The 25,798-nt window shown below is 39.9% G+C and overlaps 1 protein-coding gene across 5 annotated transcripts in view; it reads left to right on the top strand.

Moving 5' to 3' along the window:
• The window catches only part of COL4A5 (collagen type IV alpha 5 chain), an 82,359-nt gene that overhangs the window by 7,407 nt on the left and 49,154 nt on the right, over positions 1-25,798 (top strand). For 3 of the 5 annotated variants that reach the window (XM_015626027.3, XM_015626029.3, XM_015626030.3), the window contains exon 2: positions 19,255-19,314. In XM_015626027.3, coding sequence (XP_015481513.1) covers positions 19,255-19,314 — 60 coding nt within the window. Of the gene's footprint in view, positions 1-17,827; positions 17,902-19,242; positions 19,315-25,798 lie in introns of those variants that run through there. The other 2 variants (XM_015626031.1, XM_033514071.1) reach the window with 2 other exon arrangements.

Raw genomic sequence — 25,798 nt, forward strand, 5'->3', positions numbered from 1 at the left:
TATGAAAACCCACAATTAAATCACTTTAAGTAAAGCAATTAAAACTAACATGACTTGCAGGCAAGGCTAGACAAGCCTCCATCTCCCAGAAATTGTGATGTTCTGACAAGAAATGCCACTGTGAAACAATGTTGGGGTGAAGGAACTTATGAACTCAGTTTTAAAATATCTTAAAAATAATTCATTTTATGAGGCAGTGGTTTTTTTTGTGTCAACGTACTTAGAACCAACTTGTCACACAGAAAGACAGCAGAACCCATTGTTTCTGAAAGGTAATTTCTAGCTGTCATTCAGAAAATAGGAATTAATAATAGAAAATACTTATTCTGAATTAGTTAGAACACTTCTCTTGTGTATTCGACCTTAAAGGCAAAGCTATTCAGAAGGAAAAGGAAGCTTCTGCACTGCACAGAGAAATGAGAATTTGTATTTGATTTTGCCATCTCTTTTCACTGTGTCGTCAGACATGAGGAAAGAACTTGAGATTTCTGCAAAACCGTTACTAATTTAATGACTTAAGAATTTAAAAATATTTAAATTAATGAGCAAATCTAGAGAGGATGAGAAGTTAGCCTGGAAAAAAGGAGACTCATGGGTGACCTTATCACTCTCTACAGGTACAGAAAAGGTGGTTGTAGCCAAGTGGTGGTTGGTCTCCCAGGCAACAACTGACAAAATGAGAGGACACAGTCTTAAGCTGCACCAAGGGAAGTTTAGGTTAGATGTTCGAAAGAAATTCCTCACTGAAAGAGTGAGTGGGCAATGGGATCGTCTGCCCAGGGAGGTGGAGTCACTGTCCCTGGTGATCTTTAAAAAAAGACAACATGGCACTCAGTGCCATGGTTTAGTTGATGAGGAGGTGTTAGGTTAGGTCGTAGGTTGGACTAGATAATCTTAAATGTCTTTTCCAGCCTAGTTCATTATGTGATTCTTTAAGTTGCAAGGCTTGAGTGTGTTTTATTTTGGTAGTTTAACTTCCGATATTCATTTGGTGCCTTTTTTAATAGGGAAGGTAGTGTCATGAAAGATCCTAGAAGGCTGTGCCCAGAGTCTGCCCAGACACACAGTGAAAACATTTATGGCAGAAGTTGATATTTGTTTTCATGGAAGAGTTTTTTTGTAATTTTGATTGAAGGACAAGTATATGCATAATTTCATTTAGTTTCTGAACCAGAATGCTAATGGAAACTTCTTGGCAATAGAATGGACTACACTCCTGTATCAGCAGAAAGTTACTTTTCTGTTCTAGAATCTTTCAAACTCTTAAAGCAGTGGTAGTAACAAAGTGTTAAAACATCTGTCTAATGTATGAATTTTTGTATCCTAAGTGAACCTAGAAAACTTATTTATGCTCGACTAAGAAAATGCATGTTAATGGGTGTAGTCATGCTCAGGACATTGGCATACTGTACCCAAAAATCACAGTAATGAAACAGGACTCTTTAAAGAACCTTAGATTGCTGATATGGTACAGAAGTAATTGTGAAAGAAGAGCACAGTCTGATGTGGAAATAGTAATACTTTTCCTCCCTGGTCTTTTTAAACAGTTGGACTAAGCAGATGTAACATAATAAGCAGATGAATCTGAGATGCATTGTTTTAAATTTTAGTGCAAGCTTTTCAGTAACTACCTTTGTCTTGATAGCAGAAAGAAGTAAGTAAGAAAAGGGCACATGGTGTGGCTATTGGGGATGTTGCTAAGCAGGCCCAGGAGCTGGACTCTTGATTCTTGACAGTCTCTTCCAACTCGGCTTACTCTGTGACTCTGAGTATGCTGATAGTTTTGGTAGAAAATGACTTAAAACAATAAGAATGCCATTAAATTTTTGGTGATGTTCAGGAAATGAACATAATCATCAGTTGCTAAAAGAATCAATACAGAATCTTAAAATGTAAAGATGAATTTTCTGAATGAAATAATTAGAAATTGATAATGAAGAGACAATACTGACCAGAACCCTCATTCCCAGTCCTCCTGTGCTGCTGGAGGGTAGGAATGAAGAAATTGAGAGTGAACGTAAGCCTGGGAAGAAGTAAGACACGAGCAAGGTGTTGGAAGGTCTTTTTTAAAAATTTTCTCATTGCCCTACACTGACATTTGATTGGCAATAAAATTTATTTCCCTAAGTCTGTTTTACTTGTGATGCTAATTGTGGAATGACCTCTCCATGTCCTTGTCTTGGCCCAGGAACCTTTTGTTATATTTTCTCTTTCCTGTCCAGTTGAGGTGTAATAGCGGAACTTGGTGAGCACCTGGCACCCACCACAAAACTACTGTTGTATTGCATCCCAGGAGTTAGTAGGGGATGCTGTGAACAAGGTGCCTGGGGATGAGACACCCATTTAAGGAATGTTCTCCCACAGTCCTTTGCTGCTGTATGTTAATGTACCCCATCCCTTCTCCCTGCCCTCGTTCTAGAATGTTCCCCACTCCTGGTTTTCCTATTGGTCCCCATTGCTTGTCACTCTGCCCCTAGACCCTGGCTGGCTATTACCCTTTGGCTATGCCTCTGCACCACTCCTGTGCCCTAAACCCATTGGCCCTCAGATGTGATGCTCTGCCCTCCCTGGTTAGTATATAACCCTGGACCCTCCTTTGTTCTTGATTCTTTTTCCCTGGTTCCATTCTGTGTGAGATCAATAAACTCAACAGGAATACCATACAAAGAACCCCTCTCATATTTATTCCTTGTCCCACAGACAACTTTGTGGTGTGTGAGTGCTTGGTGCTCAGAGCTATCCCTTCCCAGAGGAGACAAAAAGCTCTTTGGGGGGAAGTGGTCTCAGCAGCTCCTGCTGCACCACCACAGCTGGCACCCAAACAGGGACCTCTTTTGTGAGTGGCCTGAGAGCATCTCTGACGCGGAGCCGGATTTTTCCCCAGCCAGCTCCCTGCACCAAGCCAAGAGTGGGCTGCTCCTGGAAAGCAGGGTAGCTTAGGGCTTATGCTCTACAGCAGTGGCTGTCCAGCATCGAGGGCAGGAGCAAGCGACGAGGGAGAGGTCTTCCATGTGGTTTCCAAAAGGGATTTATTCTCTTGAAGGTTCCAGGGAAGAAAGACAAAAGATACAGGGCTACAGCAACTTATGTGTGGGGGAGGAGCAAGGGGCGTGTACAAATAATAACCCAATAGGGAAGACTTAGGGGAGGAGCACAAGGCGGGGAACATAAACCAATGGGGAACACTAGGGGAGGAGAGTGGGGCACATGGGCCAATGGGGCTCGGAGGAATAGGGGAATTCCACAGTGGGCGGTCCAGGCAGGGGTTGACACAAGGGAGGATTGACAACTTAATGGGAGGAGGAAGAGTGAACATTCAGGAACAAGGGGCAGGTGTCAGGGTGGATTGGCAGCTGGGGTAGGAGAGCACGATTGGGACCTAAGTATTAACATGGGGGAGTGCGGGGTACAACTTAACAATAAAGAATGTAATTGAATCAAATATAATGAACAACAATGCACCGCAACACATCTCCACTAAACATCATCTGTGGAATCAAGCCATCTCAGAGCCTCAGCTCACAGAAGGAACACCTTTGGTTTTCACAAAGGGGTTCCTGAAGGGTTGGCTGGCAACCCTCAAACGCATGGTTCTTTGGAGGATCGGCCAGAGTGCACAAGTCCCCTGCAAGATCCCTTCTTTTGACTTGTCAGGTTTTGGTGAATGTTGTGAAGGCATCAGGGGAGGGTGCCACTACAACTCACTTTTCAATTTCTTTTCTCATTTATCTTTCAGGTAGGGAAAACTAACAACCAAAACAGGACCTAATTTGTCCATTTGGGAATGGGAGGTTTACCTTCAAGTTAAGGGGACCCTTGTTAGTGGGGGTGTTAAGTTTTCTAGGGGAGATTTAAAGGCTTTTGTTCATTTTGTGTTTAAACACTTCCTGGATGTCACCCAGGAAGTGGTATTTTCAGTTGAATTTTGGGATAAGGAAGAAAAATGTTTGTATATAGAAGAAGTTAAGGTGGATTTTAAGATTTGGAAGATTTTATCCTCTTTTAAATTCTATTTATAAGTTAATAAAGGAAAAGAAGAAATTTTGAACCCAGTTCTACCCAGATGTCACCTTCTTCCCTTCCCATTCCTGCTCCCTCTCTCCCTAAGAATGGGGCTGGAGGTGGAACAGGAGAGCCAACTGCCTTCTGTCACCTCCCACCTCTCTCTGTCCTTCTCTCAGACTGACATTGGCCCTGCCAGCCTGAGCTCTAACCTCAATCTTTGTTCATCTATACCACTCCATCCCGGTTCAGCTCCCTTTCCATTAAGTTCAGTGGGCCAAGGTGGTGCTGACCACATGAAAGGCTCTGCAATTTTAGTACCCCCACAACCTGCTGTAGCTAACATACAGAATGGTGACTTCTTCTCTCTTGGAGGTTTTTCACAAACAGGACAGGACTGCTGGGTGATGCGTCATGAGCTTTTATTTTGGGCACCAGTCTCAGCTACAGATAGAGAAGATGGCACAAGCTCATGTCTGCCACGAGCAGCCCAAGATCTCTTTGTTACAGAACATCAGAACATTTTATAAGATTTTTAGCCTATAGCATATTGCTAAAGCTTGTTCTTTCCAGTCGCTAGAAACACACATACACCTTCTTCAAATAATGCTTGCTTCTTTGCTTTCTATTAACATCGACACAATAATCCATTATTAAGCTTAAAACTTTCTACTATCTTGGGGAGCATATTTTTCAGCAGTCTTAAGGTCTATTCTGGCCAAACCTAAAAACTCAACTATTGTTTCATGTCTTTGCATATTGTATTATTATATCTTCTTTACTTTTCAAGCCTTGCAGCTGCAGCTAGCTCTAAGTTTTTTCTGAGGCCTATTTTCACAGCTTCTGAAAGTCTTCTTACCTTTACTGTTTTCCACACCCTCCGCCCTTTCTTGTTCCCTTTTCACCTGGTTCCCACCTTGCAATGTGCTCCACCCCTGTGTTGGGTCCCACCCCATCTGTTGTGTCAGAAGTGATGTCATCATTGGGACCCTCCTCCTCCTCTCCTACTGGGAAACTCCTCCCTGACTCTGCCTTCCCTGATTTAAGCTACACCTCTCCACTCCCTGCTACTTCCAGTCCCCACAGCACCAGAACTGCAAGTAGGCCTGACCAGAAGGTAGCCATCTTGACTACCAAGGTCTCAGGTCATTGAGCCTTGCCAGTCAGCTGGGGAATCAGTGCTTACTGTGATCCTTCTTCTTCCTCTTCAGATGAAGAGAAGGATAGCGAAAAATTTTACTTAGATGTATGTAGATAACAAAATTTAAAAGTGGTGATGTTCTAAGCTAATTAATTGTAGGATCATAGTAAAACTTAGGCTAGAAGCATAATCTTTCTGTTCTGGAGTTTGGATTTGGTGACCTCTTGCTCTAAGTAGGAGCTGACTTGGAATTTCTGTTTGTTGTTCAAATAGTTGCAGTCTAAAAAGACATTGAAACACTCTCTTCTATTCCAAAACTTGCTTGCTGTAGGAATAATGTTGAAACTTCGTGGGAAAGCTCCTAATTCAGTATTTGCAATTAACTTGCTGATTCTGCAGGATACAGAGCATATATCACAAACTTAAAGCAGGTAATTTTCTTGGCATATGTTTGGCTCTAAATACCACTTGTGAAGTTGGTATACTCCCTAAAATGGGGTGCCTGAGGGAATCCTTTCCCTTAGAGAAAGTGACTTTGTTTTGGAATGAGTACAAATGCCAGGGGCTATTTCTTATTCCTGCCAAGCTTCAGACTGAACTGCATCTCAAGTTTTAATAATATTTGAGGGCTATTTCTTACAAACAGATCTCACTTTAATTATTGTGCATGGGTGTTGGAACCATGTATGCTCTCTCCTTGCCCACCCCTCTTTTTTAAACGAACAGTATTTTAGTGTGATATTGTAAGGAAGAAGACGGCTCACTGACATCCTTGGACCTGGTCAGAGAATCACTGCAAGGAGATACTTTAGGTTACATATTGTAAACTTGCTACTGGGGAACATCCAGAACGTGTCTGGGAATCAAATCAATTGCTGATAAAAAAATAATGTAAATTTGCAAGCATCAAAATAAGAAGAAACTCTGTGCTGCTACTGAGGAGTTCCTCCCTCTCCGTTTGCTTCCCTTTGAAACAAAAATACAGTGTCTTTCCTGTCCCTCTGCAACCACTTTCTCTAGCTCTGATCAGATTTCTTTTGCCTGTCCTGTAATTGATACAATGTTAATGCTTTTTGAATTTTTGTTGGCTTTTTAATGTTCTGTTTAAAGCTCTAATCTATGGCCAGCTACTTCTTTGCATGGGTTCAAATTTTTTAATGTAGCAAGTCTCTGAGAAGTGTGACTTAATTCCTGAGACTTGGTTTTTGTTTAATGATGACCAGTGCAATCCAAATGTAATGGCTATCAGGATAATGTAATTTATAGCCTTAGATGTAATTTCTCTGGTGTAAGGGAGTGGAATCTTTTTCTTCTACTCAAAATTGAGTATCAAATTCCAAAGTCTGGATGTGCTAGATAGAATGTTCTATTAGCAGTAGCCTGGGGCTATCTTACAGCATTTTAAAGGCAATAAAATACATTCAAGCCCCCTTTTGCTTTTTTCCCCCCCATGAGATAGTCTGGGAAATTACTGTTGTGATTCTCCATTCACTATCAGGTCATTCTTTCATAGGGAGGTGCATTTTGCATGGATGTACCTCATTTGGAGTGGCAGGTGCTCTAAGGAGCCCTGAGCTATTGCTGTAGCATATAACCAGTGCTTAAGTAAATAGACTTGAGAGGCTGACACTGAGGGTACTCCATATCTGCTGAAGTTCAACATGTGAGTTCCTGAACAGGCATCTGAGACCTCTCCCTAAATATTCAACTTTTACCATCTTCAGGGAATTCTGAATCCATGTGGATAAAAGGGGCTCCATCTCATTAGATCCTGATGTTCCATTCTTTTACGGGTGCCTCTGACATCCAGGGCAAGGAGAATTGTTGGTCTCCATTGCTTCCTTGTTTAACTTGTCCCTTTTCAGTGCCATGTACTTTTTCAACTTTCTTTTCAACTGAGGCTGGAAAGTAGCTCCTTGTTAGCATTGAGCAATACAGAGAAAGTGCTGCCTGCAGTGCTCTTGTTAGGTGTTAAAGTGCATACACAGAGTGCGCTGCTGCCACAGGCATAAACAAATGATAAAACAGCTCAAACCAGAAGAACCTTGAAGCTATGATATTTGGTCCAAGAACTGAAGAATAGAGCTGATAATTGCCTCTACCACAAAAAAAAAATAAAAAATCCCCCATACACCCACCAAGCCTTAAAGTGAGTTAGGTCTTGTTCTGGCAGTTCAGAGGGTGTGGACTTCTTCAGATAAGATCTCAATGCAATATCACTCTGCACAGCCTCTATTCTTTTTAGCATTTATACATGCATAATCTTTGGTATTAATTTAGTGCTCTCAGTAGTTTCAAAACAGACCAGAATGGGGTTGGATTAATCTAAAATGCTATTCTATGTTCCCTCTCTTTTCTCCAAGGAAGAAGTGGGTTTCTGTTCTTGTGTGGTCTGCTTCATGCTCTTGACACTTGAAAGTGCAGTTGCCAGTGACAAATGTCTGACCTCTGTTAACAGAACTCTGGAATTGAAGCTCCTTTTATTGCATGTTACAGGGATGAGGAAAAGGACATTTTCCAGGGCATTAGTCTGTGTCTTTATTCCATTTCTTTAACTGGGAAAGCTGTAAAAACAGTGCCAGAATTACTGGTGTTATGAGTGTTTGACATTTGGCTTGCAAGCACATCTAAGACTTGGAAGCCTGACTGTTTGATCTAGGTTTGTGTTACATTTGGACATAGTTATAGAAAGTGGCAACATCTAACACCTGTCATGTGGGAAAGGTCCTAAATGACTAGTAAATCTTAACCTGTAATGAGTACCATGTGACACTTCTTATTTGCAGCTGGAAAAAATCAGGAAGCCCCAAGAGGCTGGTGATTAGAGACTTGTATGTAAAATAAAAATAAAACTGAGACTTCCTGGAAAGTCAAGTGGCTTACTGTATTCTGCCACTGACTGACTGCCAGATGCTCCATGTAGGTGTCTCAGGGATGGTGTGAGCTGCAGAGACGTGTAGCTGTGCAGGCAAAGATGGAGGCGTGTTTAAAACTAACCATTCCTCTAATTTGCTGAGTACTCGTTTAGGGCTTCACTTGATATTTGTATAAAAGTTAGAATATGGCTTGCATTTAGAGTTCATAATATAGAACTGAAATGAGCAGTAGTGGGGTGTAGACTACCTACAGAGGTTGTTGCATTCTGCAGGCGCAGGATCATGTCCAGAGAAGCTACAGTTACCAGGAACCAGCATGGGACACCAACGAGATGGGCTTCTGCTCAGGAAACCATTTATTCAGCATGGGAACAAACTCAGAGACAGAGAGCCCCGAACAGAGGCAGGGTGATGGGTTTTGAGGGACAGAACCAGGGTGGAGTTCAGGGTCAGGCACCACTAGGAACACAGCAAAGGAGAAACCCCAGGGGCTCAAACCCAATCAGAACTCCTGGGCTGACACCCCATGAGGGGTCTGGGGTGGGGCAATTCTTCTTGGGCTCACAGGGCACATCCCCTGAGGCAGAGGTTTAGAACTTATATTTTCCAGGCTTAAAGCCATGTCTCTCATTTTAACAATGCTTACCTGAAACTAAATCTTTGCCTCCCTGGGCAAGGGGCACCTTACAACTGCTCCCTTTTAAAATTAAATTTTGTTTAGGAGCTTAGAATATTTCTAAAACTTACACCATAGAAAATCCAACCCCCTCACAAAGCACCTGCCTTGCTTTGTGGGACACTAAAATCACTAGAACCCAACAACAAAACACATTAAGCAAACAGGCAAAAACAAAATTAGAAGCAAACACTTCGATCTCAGACAACAGCTGGGCAAATTAAGCAGTGGTGATAGTTAATAAAAACATAAGTATTTTTTAGTTCAATCTCTTCCAGTTCTTGATTTTCTTTAGGAAGGGTGCAGTTCTTTGATCTACTCTTACGAGGGGCAAAGCTCTACGTGTTCAGTCTTGGCTCTTGTCTCAAAGATACCCATATCTCCGCTTTAGATGGTCCTGATGAAAGGCCGGCCTTTGGAACTTAGAGAGTTACAGTTTTGATTTCCCCAGAGGGGGTGGTACACACAGTGGAAAAGGCACAGCCCCTGAGGGGGAACAGCCGGAGAAAAGGGTGGAACCAGAGCAGGAGTTAGTGGGGGAAGGGAAGGTTTGGGGCCTGAAAAGAAGGAGCAAAGTGGGGAAAAAGGGATCCCAGACTGCGTGGCCAGCACCATCTTGGGAAGGGGGGTGGGTCTGGGACAGACTTTCCTGGACAGGGAATGTGGAAAGACAGGGGATGAAGTAGGACGTGGAATAGCGGGCAGATGGTAGCAGACCTGCATCATTCTGGAAGTTCTCTATCCGTTGTCTGCCTTCAGGAAAACAGGGGATGGGATGACAGAGACACACATGAGTGATGGGGAGTCAGCAGCAGCCCTGAGCCATCCTGGCATTTTCCACCCTTTGTTCTTCCCTTAAGAACAAAGGAGAGGGGAAGATGAGGAGAGGTATACACCAGAAAAAAAAGAGGAACTTGACAGAAGCCAAAAAATAGCCCACAGGAAGAGCCATGCCATCCATAATTGTCCACACTGTTAATATTGTCCATAAAGGTCCTGCCCCAAGTGTAAAAAAAATATAACTGTCTATAATACATCTCATTGGGTGATGTTAGATGTTTGTCCCAACACCTGGTCTTGGCAACTCCACCCCCCCCACAAGCCTTTTTTCCTTTTTTCCCCCATGCCTCTGAGGCACTCTCAACCTGGCCCTCCTGCCAGCTACTCTTGAGTCCTCCTTTCTAAGGTGGGGGTCTCACTGGTGTCAAGCCATCAGCCAGGGACTTATGGGGTTTCCATGGAGCTGGTCCTGCTGTTCTCCTGGTGCCTCGCTGGCTGCCTGCATTCTCCATCATTGTTGTGTTCCTCAGCTGCAGGATCATGTCCAGAGAAGCTACCGTTACCAGGAACCAGCATGGGACACCAACAAGATGGGTTTCTGCCCAGGAAACCATTTATTCAGCATGGGAACAAACTCAGAGACAGAGAGCCCCGAACAGAGGCAGGGTGATGGGTTTTGAGGGACAGAACCAGGGTGGAGTTCAGGGTCAGGCACCACTAGGAACACAGCAAAGGAGAAACCCCAGGGGCTCAAATCCAATCAGAACTCCTGGGCTGACACCCCATGAGGGGTCTGGGGTGGGGCAATTCTTCTTGGGCTCACAGGGCACATCCCCTGAGGCAGAGGTTTAGAACTTATATTTTCCAGGCTTAAAGCCATGTCTCTCATTTTAACAATGCTTACCTGAAACTAAATCTTTGCCTCCCTGGGCGAGGGGCACCTCATGAGAGGTGGTATGAAATTTATCTGTTCCCAAACTGCAAAGCCCACCACAGTTACTTTGTTTAGGATGTTTCCCTAGATATGCTGTATATGTAGAGATTGATACAGCTGCAGTGCTTGCTAAAGAAGGAAGTGAATGTGGTGTTTGGCATCTATCAATTCATTAATGTGGGGATGGAATGGGTTGAGAAGGCCAACTGATAGTTTACATTCTGGTTTAGTGCTCTTAGCTTGCACTGTTTACCAAGAGGTCTACTTGCCAAATCTAAACATAGATGCTTTGTAAGATGCTGCCTCTGGATGGCAGCATAAAGATAGTACTTCTAAGTTGCTGTTAAAGGAAATTTTGGCCAATTCATAAAGCCTGATGTAGAACTGTTTGGAAAATTGTGTTCATTAGGCCAGAAGTACCTGGCTTCTTAGGTCTCTTCAATTTTAGATTTGACACGCTTGTGAGAAGGGCAGTGGAGTCTGATCTGATTATTTTACTTTCTGTGTGTCTCACCCAGTAAAATAAACTTCATTGAAGCCTATTGTCTGTGTTGTAAGACTAATAGACTGCAGAAACCTAAGGGTTTTCAGAAGTGGTGAGAACTGTCCATGTCCTTTTTCTCACCTACACTTGAGTGCAAGGCTGGCAGTGCCCCTTATAGGAGAGGGGCCACAACCATTTTTGAAGATGGAAGACTGTGTAGAAAGTAGTGAGCTACTGTGAATTTTAAGGGCTAACTGTTCCCTAAACTCAGCACTTAAAGTTTCTGCTTAATGTTTCTTTGTGTCCTGATGAGTTGTCAGCCTTACCCCTCTTAAAATGAAGTATTGAGAAAGGGAGTAAAATCTGGGATTTTGGAAGAGTTAGATGCCCAGCAGGGCTCTTCTGCTTTCTGTCTTCTTTTCTGGTTCAGGGGTCACATGCAGAGAAATTGTCAGGTTGTGTCCCATTCTTAAGAGGTCAATAGTTGCAGTTTGGGGATTAATCAAAGTTGTTCAAACCTTGGGGTGTTCATTCAGTAAAGGATCTTTGACTCCAAAAGTTGCCTGTAATTAAACTGGTCTGTAGGAAAATCTGTTGCTGCAAGTATTGCCATTGTTTTAACTAGTAGCTTCTGTGAAAGATACTCTTTATGAAAAACTGTATATAAAAGATCCTTAATTAGTTCAGTTTAAAGCAATAAATTCCATATCATTTTAGTAAAAGGCACAGGCAGAAAAGTTCAATCCTCTTTAGATAAGAGCTTCTGTCCATTTCTTGTGGCACAAAATATTTTTTAACACAGACAAACTTGTTTCAGTTTTTGCATATTCTGAAGGTAGCTATGCCAAGGTTTTCTTGTTTATAATTTTAGGGTTTTTTTTAAGTACACCTTTAATTCTAACCAATTTGTTGTAACTGTATTCTAAGAGAATTTATTAATTCTTAAACTTTCCGTTTAATCAGACCATTCATTTGGAAAGTGATAACTAGATTTAGCAGACCTATTACAGTTGTTCCATGTTGTTGTTATTAGTGGCTATTCATGTATCTAAATAATAACATAGTGCTACCCCTTCAGAGGAAAAAGAAGGGTTGTTTATCCATCAGATGTTTGAGAATGGTTTTTAACCTGCCTCTTGTGGTTCATTCACTGTGACCAGAACTGTAACTACTACAACTAAAAGCTTCCTCTGCCAGTCTGAACAGGTCTTATATTGTACAGATTTCAAAGAAAGATAGTGCCTCAAGGTGCAACAGATGAAATTACATGTCAGAAGTTCCCTTAGTTAAAAAAAAAAGTCAAGAACTTCTGCAAACATATTTTGACGCTTATATTTTAGAATGTTATTCTTTTCATATCTTTGGGTAGATTGGAAGAAACAATTCCTTAGAAGGGTATGTAATTGGCTTTTAATTCAGATTCTGCTTTAGCAATGTTACTGTTCACAAATACACCACTTTAGTAAGAAAAGGATGGCCATTCGGATTAGAGACCTGTAATGGCTTTGCTTCCATAGCTGACTTCACACAGATACATGAGTAATAAATTGTTTTCTGCAAATTTGAACTCCTGCTTAAGCCTAAAGAGCATGGATGTGAAATCATAATTAGAATTCACAATAGCTGTTTTAACTCTGTTTATCAAATCCCCACAAAACCTTTTATTTGTTGGTTATACTTCTGTCCAGGTAAGTGAAGGGAAAATCAACTTGCTGAAGATAAATGGTGAAATCTTTGACTTGGATGAGTAGTAAATCCTTAGCTAGAAAACTGCACAGGTGTTTTGTTACAGATTTTGGCAAGCTAATGAATAAGAGGATACTGTTCAGGATCACCACCAAAGTAAAGCTTCATCTTTGTCTGCTTGGAACTGAAGGGCTGAATTTATTTGCATTATAAATAGAGGTATGAATAATTGAGTTTGTGGCTTTTGCATGGTTACAGCAGGAAGATTACTTAAGCCATCCTCCTAGAGCAAAGGCATTTGTAACTGATGCTTTCCTCTATGTTGAGTTTGCTGATTTTAATCAGAGTAAATTTCTAACAACAGAGTCAGTCTTTATAATTGATAGGATTATCCAGTATTTATGCTCCTTTTTTTTTCTGATGCTGAATTTATGCTGACAACTGGTAACCTGTAGTATTTGAATGCAGAGGGTGATGTTAATAGCATTAAGGGAACTTGTGTAGCAGCAGGATAACTATGAGAGGTGCAGGATCTGTTCACTTTGTAGCAGCTTTATTCTAGGAATATCTTTCACAGATGTCTAACAGGTAATTGCAGCCCCTACTGTGAAAATTATCTTCTGCCAACCCTAAATCATGAACAAGAGCAGCTTGAAAATCTGCAATTTCCACAGTGAGATTTCATGAACTACAAAACACTGTTAAACTGCTTCTCAGCAGTAAAGTTGTACGTGTTTAAGTTAATTTAGATACTATAAGAATTCTGAGACACGTATTTATTTTACCAAATATGTGGTCTAGAGTCAGATGGTGAATTAGGAAGCCCTATTTCATTGCTTTCTGGACAAGAAGACTGCAAAACTATGGATTTTAGCCTGATTACCACTTCCATTGTTTCTACTCCTCTTGCCCTTCTCTTTTGGCAGTAAAATCCTGGCAGGGCTGATGCATGCTGTGCTAGAACTTGAAGGGTTTGAGGTACCTGCAGTTCTTTTGAAATTGCTTTGTGGTTTGGTGTGATTCTATCTGAATGCAAAACTCCATGTTTCATTCAGCTTTATTTTTAGTACTATGGTAACTTCATTACCTGATTAGCTTGCTAAGAAAAGTATCTGGTCACATGTTGCTCGTAAGTACAGAAAGGAGAGACCTAAAGTGCTTGATAATCTAAAATTTATAGAAGCAAGTGCTCTATTAGCTCTTAAAAACACTTGAAGGAAAGGAAAATATAAAGCTACTATGTGTCCCTTCTCAATTTAAGACTGGATCTTTGAATCACAGCAACTCATTGCCTGAGTGGCAGTGCTGTCAGACCTGCTGCAGGTAGTGGAAGAACTCATAACCACATCAGCCTTGCAGAAGTGCTTCTGTTACTTTTATCTGTGAAAAACCTGATTTGCAAGTCTCAGGTTCAAGACCTGTTTTAGGGGAGACACACTGTGTGCTGTATAGAAACCCTCAGAGATTAATTCCTTTTGAATGGCTTTTTATGGATGGTTCTTCCTTTGACTATTCTAGTGAATGGAAGGCTTAGTAAAACCTAATGATCAAAAGGCTTCATTATATGTAGCAGATAAATCCTAAGGTACTCATTAGGAAAAACCATGGGAAAATACAAATACAGGACACAAACAGCAATTGTTACACAGTGTGACATGAGTGTATATTAACATTTTTTTTCCTAGTCTTTACTGCTTGCTCTCTGCTCCTTACTCGCATTGTTCTACAGTTCAGTTAAGCTCCTGTCATTAGTGTCTGTTGTAGTTTCCAATTTGTTTTAAAATTCTGGCCATCTTTACTTGGACAGAATTTATTTCAATTATTTCTGTGCATCTTTTTCCAACTAGAGGGAGCCATCCTTATCTGGTGAGGCAGTTGACAATGTTGTGGTGTGAAATAACTGTGTGGTTCCCTTCAGGACAACGTATTTTTATGAAGTCTGTGTGTGCAAGTTAAACCTCACTGAAGTTCCATCATGTAAGTCTCTGAGAGGGTCTTAATGTGTTACAGGTGACACAAGCATTTAAACTCAGTGGCTGTCCACAATCAGGTTTTTGATTCTTTCTTGACTGCCTGCTGCTATTAGAATGGAGCTTTCAAGAAAAGCATGCAGTCTGTTAGTACAAACTGCATTGCTGGATTCAGTAACGACACTTTGCACTTCTAGAAATGAGAGGAGTTATCAAACAGGAAGTTCTGGATTTGTGATAAAATTATACATAAGGAGGATGTCAGAATAAAGAAATTGTTCAAGCTTTTTTTCTGTTCTTTTTCTTATCCAGTTATCTGATATCTGAATTGAGAATTCATTTGTAAGTAACTTGGGTCATGTCAGAACTCTCATTGCATCACCTACCGTGCTTCTCTAAGAAGCTTCAGCTTCTCTTGATAGGTAATTTATAAGTGGCAAGGTTTGGAAATTATTGCCTTCCCCCAATAATCCTATTTATGGGTAGAATATTAAATTACTCTTAAACTCCTATATGTTTTAATAGTAATACATTATTGAAGTACTTTAGTGTAGGGGTTTGGGTGGTCCCTTAAACCCCTCCCTATGTGCACACAATTAGCGTTATGTTTCCCTGCAGCTGTGTGTATGTAGTGGTAAATAACTTTTTTCACTTCATGGTTTTGCCAAGTCCCATGTTACTGTTCTCTCCAGCAACATCATCCTGCTAGTTTTAGCATTCATCTTCCTGCTAGTTTTACAAATATTTTATCCAATACTCTTGTGAGTGGCAGTTGGAAGGTGGGGTGGGAATGGAATATACTGAAGTTGCCTTGTGACTAAGGTCTTTGGGCCTGATGAGAAAGGAGTGGAATGTGCCCAATGCATAAGGCAGGCTTCTAACCACAACACTTTCTGAGGATGACTTAGGCTATTCATTTCACTGAGCTGACTTTAACAAACCTGGACTAGGAATGTGTAGTTTTTTTCTTCAAACTAAAAACAACAACCAAACAAAACTGCATTCTGTTGGAGGCATAAAGCAGTTTTCCTCAGTCCATGCAAGACACAAAGGACCAAGCGTGTTCTGGAAGAATTATCCTTTGACCAGTAAACCGATACCATCCCTCCTTTTATATACTAATGAAAAGAACTTGTTCTCCACACATGAATTGAATGGGTAGAAGCTGTCAGGAAAATCCAATGAAAGGATTAGCTAAACTTGAATAGATTAATTAGAGCATTTGGATGTGTCTTGCTATGGAAAAGTCACAGCATAGGAATATAAGCAATGATAGTACATTCATCTTTACAGGTACATGAGCAGGGAAGCAACAGGAGCAATAAGGAGCAAATCTAAGCAGTTGTCTTGAGTTCTTAAAACCTGTTTTGATTCCTTATTCATCTTGTTATAGTTGAAAACTAAAAGATTATGATAGATATGGAGATTGTGACCAGTTCCTTACAATCAAGCTACAACTTGCTATTATATAAAATATTTTTTATTGTCTTCTGTCACCTAAGACAATGTGTCCTACTGGCCAGAGCCACGAACTGAACTGCTACTGAAAGCTTCTGGCTTCCAAGTAATAATACAAGGCAAGAATCTTGCCTGGTTTTCCATCATGTGCTGAGTATAACTTGGAGTTCCCCTGAGGTTTGGAGTCATTCTGTTTTCCATATCTGGAAACCTAGAAGGTCACGTAATTTTCAGAACTAGTGATGGTTAACTTCTTACTAAGGGTGAAGTACTGATGGTAACCATCTAAATCTTGCTCCTAATGTAGAATTTTCTCTGTTTGGAATGTCATTGCATCCATTTTCTTTGTTTGATTGACATGTAGATGTTTGTAGAAGGTTCCTGTGCAAGAGAAATTCCAAGTGCATAGTATGGAGTCTAGGTTTTCTTGGCATTCATGTGAGATACACAACTTGTACTAACTTGTTATGCAGTATGCAATCTCCTGTAGTACAATTTTTGTTCCTGCTTTGCCAAGTTAGAAAAAACCAACTGGCCTTGAGATTACTGGACAGTCTAAACAAGAAGGCGCCTTTCACTCAGAATAGGTCATTAAGCTTTTTTTTTTTCTCTGTGCCATCATGTTTTACTTTGGATTATTTAAGCTATACAGCAATAAGACCTCTAAGTGACATGAATTGATCTTGAGATAGTATAGATTCTCAGGGCTTTTTTGCTTCATTCTGTTTAATTAAGAATACCTTAATTTGGTGTGGATACAAGTTAATGCAAAAAAGAAACACAATCTGCCCAATACAGGAAGATAAGTGACTCTGCTCAGGGAGTACTTCTTGATAACCTTGAATAGATCTTTCCAGGATTTATGCCAAAGACTTACTACCATTTGATTACAGTGGGTATTTGAAGAGTTTTCTGATTACAGACCTTTAGCTTCCCTTTACTGCTGTCTGGGAAAGACCATGTTTCTTTCCTGCAAGTAATGCATCTGAACTGGATAGCCAAAACCATTTGTCAAAAAGTATTCAGTGAGTACTCCTGACTCTCCAAGACAGGCTAATTATGTAGGTTAAGAGGTTGCTCAAAGCATAAGAAATCCAGTCTGAATATATAAATGGGTTTGGAAGACAATCCCAGATTTAAAAAGAAGACCTACATTGATTAAACCAAAGCACTTTGGTGCAAACAAAATAAGGAAAAGAACATTTTTCAGAAACTTTTATATTAAACTTTTAATGGATACAAATTGCAACATAAGGAATTGTGGTGAGATATTTTGTGGAGGAACAGCTTCTTTGTGAAGGCAAGCAGAGATCAAATCGGGGGCCTAAAGGGTCTGTGGGATCTCCACCACTGTAGTTATTTAATGTGCAACTGAACAAGGACCTGTGCAAACTGCCTAAGCTGCCTTGCTATGAGTGATTGCTTCCATACAAAATTATTTCATTAATTTTATTAATTGGATCTATTTCATGTGGTCTTGATGCTGAATCACTGTTAAAGATGTGTAAGCACTTATAAAGTAGCTTTCTGCATTTTTTCTGTATAGATACAGTAGCAAAGGGCAGAGATTCCTGAGCTTAACTGTCTGAAGACTCATGTTTACAATGTCGTGGATCTCTAACTTGTTTTGTGAAGGGGCCATGTAATCTCATACTGTCTTTTTCCCCTCCCAACTTCCCTTTCCCCCTGTTCCCCACAGCAGTTCCCTTGTACCTGAAAATTGAGAAAATTTCAATTAGAAATATTTTGTGGATACTGTAAGGAAGACTAAATGAGTCTCTTCTGTTCCATAGCCTGAATTAATTCTCCTCTTTGTGCAGGATCTTGATCATGCTTTTCATGTGTATGTGCTATTGTAGCCTGTGTGTCCTACCACAGTTTTTGGTGGGTTTTGGTAAGTACTAATACAGTTTATTTTTTCCCCCACCTCTTGGAGGCAGCAGAGGTTTTCCATGTTGCTCTCACTGTTCCATTCTTGTAATACAGAATCAGTGCTGCAGCACTGTGAGCCAGGTTTGTACTGTGAGAGAAGGGAATATTGCATGTAACTAAGGTTAATCTGTTTTAAATAAAGCATTCTTTAAGAGATTAATCGTAAAACTTGATAATGAGGAACTCGCTTTTTTAAAACTCATTTTTAAAAGTGAAAGAGATCAGATACCAAATTCATAGGATAACTGGGGTTGATGGGGGGATCAGAAGGACATCTAGCCAAACATCCTGTTCCAAACAAGGACAGCCATAAGGTCAGGCCATGTTGCTCAGGCCTTCAACCAGTCTGATCTTTGAAAGCTGGGCTAGGAAGGTTCAATTTCATTCTAGGAAATGGCTCAATAAATCCCTGGTAACTAAGAATTTTGAGTTTTTATATACATAACATCAATAAAGTGGTTACAAAAGCCACATGAAAGATCAGGAGAGACACCCTGGTCATGTCATATAACAGCTCTGCTGGACTTGGATCTCAAAGCTCTGCCTTTTGCTGCAAGATGATTTGATTTATCCTGGTGTTTTGTAGCTCCAAGTGACTTAAGCTACTTCTGTGTTTTCAGTCTGATTCTTGATAGTATGTTTAGGCTAAGAGCCAGGACATTCCTAATGCCAGGTAGGGGATGAGTCGTGTGTAAATGCTTCTGTGGTAATGAAGACTAGAATTCAGGTGTGGGTGTATTTCAGATCTGACATACTGACTAGTTTCTTGCTTGATTAAAACTTTGTACATAATGTTCTCTGTTGATTACTGAAGGGAAGGACCCCAAATGCACAGCTTTTCAAACTTTTAAAGTACAAGCTTTGTGTTTTTAGTAGTGCCACACCTGTTTTCAGAACAAGTTGAACCCTGAAGTATTTCAGCTAGTGTATCTTGTAATAGGGCTCATAGTTTTTAACTATAAAGAGGTCTGAAACATGTATTATGTTTTATAAAGTGCTGGTGCTTTTGGCTATAGGTATATGGCATTGTACTGCTTAAGCATAAATTTGGAAGTCTAAAATGAACTGTAAAATACTTACAAATAAACGTAAGTATTACTAAAAGTGATTGAACTTTCAGTTAACTGTGTCTGCTTTGAACACTTGTATAATGGCTAGAGGACAAATTTGTTTACATTTTATACAAACTTTTTAACATTTTGTGGCAATACTAAATACTTCATATAATATTGACAATAATAAATACTTCATATAATAATAATTAATATAGTCTTATGCCAATTAAAAACAATTTTTTCCCCTTATGTCTTTAAAGGCTTGCCATGGATGTACATCTTTATCCAAATGTGATTGCAGTGGCATGAAAGGTGAAAAGGTAAATATTGCTTTTCTTTTTTCAACTGTCAGACCAGCACACAAACCACTGAACCATATGCCAGCTTCAGATAACTAAAGCTTATGGATTGATAGTTCTTTGCTTCTTGCTCATATATTTTTTTCTTTGATGCACCAAAGAACAGAGCTGTATTAACAGTTTCAGATACGAGACTGACTGGTATTTTCTGATCATGACTGATTTTTCATATAATTATTTTCTCAAGAATGGGGAATTCATGCACTGATTTTTTCTATCTATCTGACAATTTAAGAATCACAAAAAAACCAAGGAGACAAATTCTAGTAAAATAGAAAGAATTCCTATTTACAGCCAAGATCTGGCTATACTAACTACTGAGTTGACAGTAACACCCAGTTACCAAGCTAGGGTGAGGAATGTACCATAATGGCTGTTCCAGTAATGCTTCAGTGGATTTAAAACAGAGTAAGTGTGGGTTGTTTTCTCTTTTCTTGCACTGCCAGTTCATAAGTAGTTGATGCTCACTGATGTGTTTTGAACTTGTACTACTTTTCACCTCATAATTTTGCTGTATGCAAAGATGATGGTTGCTGTCACTGTCTAGATGTGAGTTGGACCATGGAAGTGACAAAATTCAGATACAGCTTTCCCAATACAGTTAGCTGCCACCCAAGTAAGCAGCTAGTTAATGGCCAAACATGTATTCTTGGATCAAGCAGAGTAAAAGCCATTCCCACTGCATAAAGCATCTCTGTGTGCCTCATTCTAGTGTAACAAGTTGTTTTGATCTGCCCAAATGGTATCTTAAGGCCGAGAGATGTATGTTGACATATTGGAGCTTTCCTGCTTCCTTGCAGCTTTGACTTCCAGTCTCACTGCCTGTTCTTAGTGTATCTGTATAGTACTTAAAATTTGTCAATACTATTTCTTATTGTTTTAATTTTTTTTTTCTTTGAGAAAACAACAGGTGCCCAGCACTTCTTTTAGTTACAATGTACTGTAGATAAACAGCTCAGTACTGTGAACCAAGCAAGTACTCAATTCTTTCTCCATTGTGGGGGACCTCTCCAGGGGGAGCCTGGTTGTAAGTAAACTGTGTTTAAATAGTTCCCATGTAACTGTTTTCACAGGGAATGAATGGGATGCAATCACTACAAGGTGCAAAGGCTACCCAAAATGCTTCCACTCAGTCTTGTTAACAGTTTGCTTGAGGCACAATGGAGTTGTCTTAAAGATGTGAAGTGATAGCAGAATTTGAGAAGCATGTCTTATCAAATCACTTGCCCTATCTTAGTAAGGTTCTAGGAGGGTCTCAGTGCTGTAGATTAATTTCTGACACATTTCAAGGGTGTTTTTTTACTTGCATAAACAAATGTAACCTTAAAATAACAAAAGTAATTCAAAACACTGGCAATATAATGTGCTGGTGAAGAGTTTTACTATTGGCTCAGGTTAAACAAGGCAACTGTCCAGAATTCAAGGTAATGCTCAATGCCACATCTGCCGTTCAGATAGCTCCAGACAAATGGGGTCATTCCTTGGCATTTACTTGCTTTTAGTTTATTGGGTATATTCTCAATTTAGTGAAGAATGGTATTCTCTTGATGGCAAGATTTCCAAGTTAGATTTGGCCAGCCAAACATGAACCTGGTTAATGTTCCTAGAGGATCTCACATGCAGCTGCCCAAATCAGATGTATCCTAACTAGTGACAAGTTATTTCGGGTTCAGTTTGAAAGCAGTTAAACATCAGACTTCTATGCCCAGTACAGTTAATGCAGGTACAACCTTGGAGAGCCTTTCTGTAATTCTAAATTGGCTTCTTTTTTTTTTCTTTTTTTTTTCTTTTTCTTTTTTTTATTTTTTTCACTTGTCACATCTATTTTGTGAATTCACTGAGCAAGTAGCTGTTGTCTGGTTAATGTGGATATAATACAATCTGTCCTTAGAATGGATATGAAATTGAGGAACTGTGATTCATTTCCACTGCAGCCAAGATGAACACAGCATAATCCTGAGGCATGCCAGAGGGTTTTTAAATAGCCCTTCTGAAGCTTGCAGACCATCATGTATCTCCTGTAAAGGAAGGATGAAAAGCAAAGCCCGTACTTCCTAGGTAGGAGGTGTTGCTAGTGGAACTTGTTTGAGCATACATGTACATACCTCATTATGTTAGTTGCCCTATAATTACAAAGCCCTCAGTATTTGATGTGTTGCTGGATTCAGCAGTTCAGGTCTGGGAAACCCCACGGTCTGTCACTGAAATCCTAATGCTTTATCTTAGAAATTCTTTGCTTTGGTTTGCTTACATTTTGAATTGGTATTTGAATCTTCCTAGGTTCTTGTACTACTACAAGACTTCAAGGGCTATTTTAAGATGATTTGCTTGATCCCTCACAGTGTATCACTTAGTTGTACTTTTGATCTAAATTTCCAAATCCAGTGCTGCTTCTTTCTGCAGTGACCTCTGAACCAGGAGTCACATTCTACAGCTCCTTGCCTAATTGGTGTGGGAAGAGCAGGAGACAAAGAGCTGTTTATGTAATCTCCCCTTTTTGATTCTCCCATTAGGAGTGTGACAATGTATTTGAAGATGTACTGGAAGTCAGACTTACAGAACCTGGTTCTGTACTGGGAAGACAGGAAGAGCCTTGTCTAATGCACTCTGCTGAGCCCTGCCTTTCTGTTCTACTTGGCTTCACTTCTGGTCCTAAACCAGCATCTGCATCCAAGTTGCTGCTCCCTTGCGTTAAGTCACCTAAGAAGTGCTGCTTTGTTCATCTTAGCAGAGCCTAATGCATTCCTTCTGAGACTCAAAAGTAGCCTTCTTCCTAAGCATCATAGCATTCTCTTTAGGATATCCCAATTTTAACAGGTCAGGTAAAGTAATACAAATTGAACTGTAGACTATTTTCTTGTCTGGCTTTGGGGAGCCATGGCTCTAATATAATTGCTCCGGTACTGCCAGTGATTATTCTTTAACTCTGCCTCTGCCATGTGCCCCTGTAGCATGAGTAGCACATTATCTCTAGAAGAATCAAAGCAGTGTAAGCTTTTTTTGAAACCCATAGTACTACAGCTGACAAAAATCAGTGCACTTAAGTTTTCTTCCTCTTTGCAAACCCACCTTACTGAACTTAAATGTAAAATGGGTAACGTTCAAATATGCCTAAAATGAAATCATGAAGAAAGAAGTCAGTAAAAATCTGTTGCAGTTGGGACCCAGTTTGCTGTTACTCGAAGTAAGCAGCTCAAAAGTAAAGTGGATTTGTCAAGAGTATTAAAGCTGAAATGTATTATTAAAATGTTACATACATGTGATTATAGGAATTGCTCTCACTCTTCAACCATAGGAAGTGTATACTTTTCATTTAAGCAACTGGGCTTTAAATTAATATTGCTCCACACTTTTGAGATGAACCTACTTTAATGCTTAAAAGCTGGTTCCTGAGTAAAAGGTGGCTGAAGAAATAAACAGGGCAGATGCTACACACAGAGCAAGGACAAACCAGTAAGACTTGTAGATTTTTGAGCTAGTTTTACCTCACCTGAAAAGAAGATCCAAAGCTGCTGATAAGATCAGCTTGATAAAGACTGGGGAAGAAGAGGAGGAGGGAGTGGTATGGAGTCTCAGCTACTACCACTGATGAAGGCTAAGAGCCTAGGGCTAAGGGCACTTAGCCCAAGACTACTGTGGGTTTTGCATAAGTGCTGCTGTTGAAATGGCTTTCATACCTTCCCCTAGCCAGGGTTTCCTAGTCTCTTCTGGAGCTTAGAGGGCCCTGCTCAGAGCAGTTGGTGAACTGAGCTCACTGAAAAGAAGTTTCCTTGTAAATTTTACTTGTTTTCAGCCTAACCAATTCTTTCACACAGTTTATGTTGCTGCACAACACTGTGTCTGTCATAGAAACACATAGCTTAAGGTGGGACTCTGTTTTTCACAGAACCTAAGATGCTGTTTCCCCTCAAAATAGCTGCAAATTGTGCTTTTTGACAAATATTGGGGATAGTTGATCTCATTTGATCACCTCAAGGTGAGGCCACATACTGCGTAATATCATACTCTTGCCCTCATAGGATATATATTCCTGGAATTCTGACTATCAGGTGAAAGTTATCAGTGTTTGTCCTCAAGATCCCTATTTCTTTCTGTCTTTATCACGCTAAAATTTAGTACAGTTGTGACCCAACCTCAGATTTTCTTTTTACTGTTGTATACAACAGTATTCCTAAGAAATAAAAAAAAACCTTCTCTTTTAATCACTTTGTCAAGAATAATTCCATGATTGGTGTATGTGCTTCATAACTGTTGAGCTAAACTGTACAAATATGTCCCCTATATACTGAAATGTTTACAATCCCGGTAAGTGACCACTGACCATTAAACCTCTACTGTTTCATTTTGCAAAAGATGCCACAGATGACATCCTGAAGAAATTTGGTATGTTTTGAAGAATGCAAGTCCTGTCAGAGAAGATTTCTGTGTTTGTTTTGATTAGATACTGTAGTTTTAAATGTGTTGAATTAGTGCTCTTCGAGTTGAGGGAGAATTTGTTGGCTAGCATTATAATCTGAGGCAGCTGTTACTTTCACCATATTTTTTAGAAAGGTGGAAAACAATATGGGTGGCTGTGGCATCACTTCTTCCCTGCTGTGCATCTTAATATTACTATGGACATTTCTACATGAATTTAGCTTTAAGCAGCCTACCCAGAATTAAGTGGTTTGAACTCCTATTAAAGCTCACTATATTCATAGCAAGGACAGGAAGCAAGTATGTGCCTCTCTTGTCAAATGTTACAGCCATATTCTTGCATTTTTAGACATTAAAATGGGCTGTTCAACTACTGCTTTATGACTTTTTTATTTTGCTCCAGTTTTTAATTTTTTTTTTCCATGACTGTATCACATCAATGTAAGTAATTATTCTGGTTTCTCTCCCCATACTGTTTATTTATAAATATGGATTTTTGGAGAACAAATTCTAGAAATGCGAATTACTTGTGCATACTTTAAAATTGCATCTATCCCTGCTTGTGTCCTATTATTAGAGTACATGGAACTCTGCCAAACTTTTCTGTATTCCAGTTTAATTGGCTATATCATGCTGCAGCAAAGCATAATTTTAGGGTGTTTCCCAACTATATATTTTTTTCTTTCTATGCCCCAAGCAACAGTCATGTTCAATCTTGTGATCTGGCAGTTTTGCCATATTGATGTAGCTGATTGAGGGCAATTGAGATCAGAATCTGACTCCATGCCCATTCCCCAAGCAAATGATGGTTCTATAGCTGATGCATCTTTATTTTGATATGGAAACAACGCTGTATTTTCAGGATTGGAAGAGGAAATCTGAGTTGACTTAAACCATTGCTCTTTATGTTCTAGTTTAGTAGCTTCCAGTCTGAAACAAGAAGTATCCAACCTTCCTCAGTTCTTTCTGTGTAAGCAGAACTGACTAGTGAGTTTTTGCATTTATAAGAAAATTTTTTGCACACTAACCAGGGACTACAATCTCATTCTGTCCCCAACAATGTAATGTCTTTTTTGGCACTGACATTTTGTGGAAGACTTGTTAAATTTCTTTTCTGTTTCAGTATGTTCTTGCAGTGAGCAGGCAGTTTTTTCTGCCATATTTGTAGCATCCAAATCTTCATGAAAATCAGTATGGTGTGGGCAACAAGAAAAAGCTGGAGGCAGAAGCAACATCTGAAAATGGCTGTCACTTATGGAATCATCTATAGGCTGTTTAGGTAGAACACAGTTTAAAAAAAAAAAACCTCAAAGATAACTGAATCAGCATAGTTTCTCCCCACAAAACTTGCCCACATTTCTTTAAACTATTTTTTATCAAAAATAGGGATTATAGAGCAGCGATTGTAATTATTTTCACTTTGATGTAAGTTCCTGTAGGACATGTTGGATGTACTCCCTCAGCTGTCCCCAAGCATAGTCCTTCAAATAATCTGTTTGCTTTTGGGGGTAATTTGCTGGCAAACTCCACAGGAATTGCCCTGGCAACAGTTTTCTCATGCAAGGCTCTCATTTTTGCTGCTCATTTTCAAAGTGGGCTTGAAAAATACTCCTTTCAGTTTCAATGCTACAATTCACTAGTATCTGTTGTTGCCTCTTCTATTCCTCTTAGCTGTTTAGCTTCATATTTCTCTTTCTTTCAAGGCCTTGGCTTTCCCATTCCATGACTGTTTAGAGCAGAGACCTTGGTGTAGTTGCATATTAGAGAAGAGTTCTTCAGCCTTAGATGACACACAAGGCCAACCCTCTACTAAAAGTCTGTTCTAGCAACGATTTGCAGATGCTACTTGCTCTAACAAAAACATAAAGAGCGACCAGGTTAAGATTAGTAGGCAGTCTGTAGCCTGGATTGCCCCTCACACATCTGACATGCCTCTTATACACAGGTGTGTTTTTTCAGTGTGCAAACACAGTTCATGCCAGAGCTTGCTCCAAAGTCTGGTTTTGCCTAATGTTTTCCTTATCTGGCA

Source organism: Parus major, chromosome 4A (assembly GCF_001522545.3).
Source record: "Parus major isolate Abel chromosome 4A, Parus_major1.1, whole genome shotgun sequence".
Lineage (NCBI taxonomy): Eukaryota > Metazoa > Chordata > Aves > Passeriformes > Paridae > Parus > Parus major.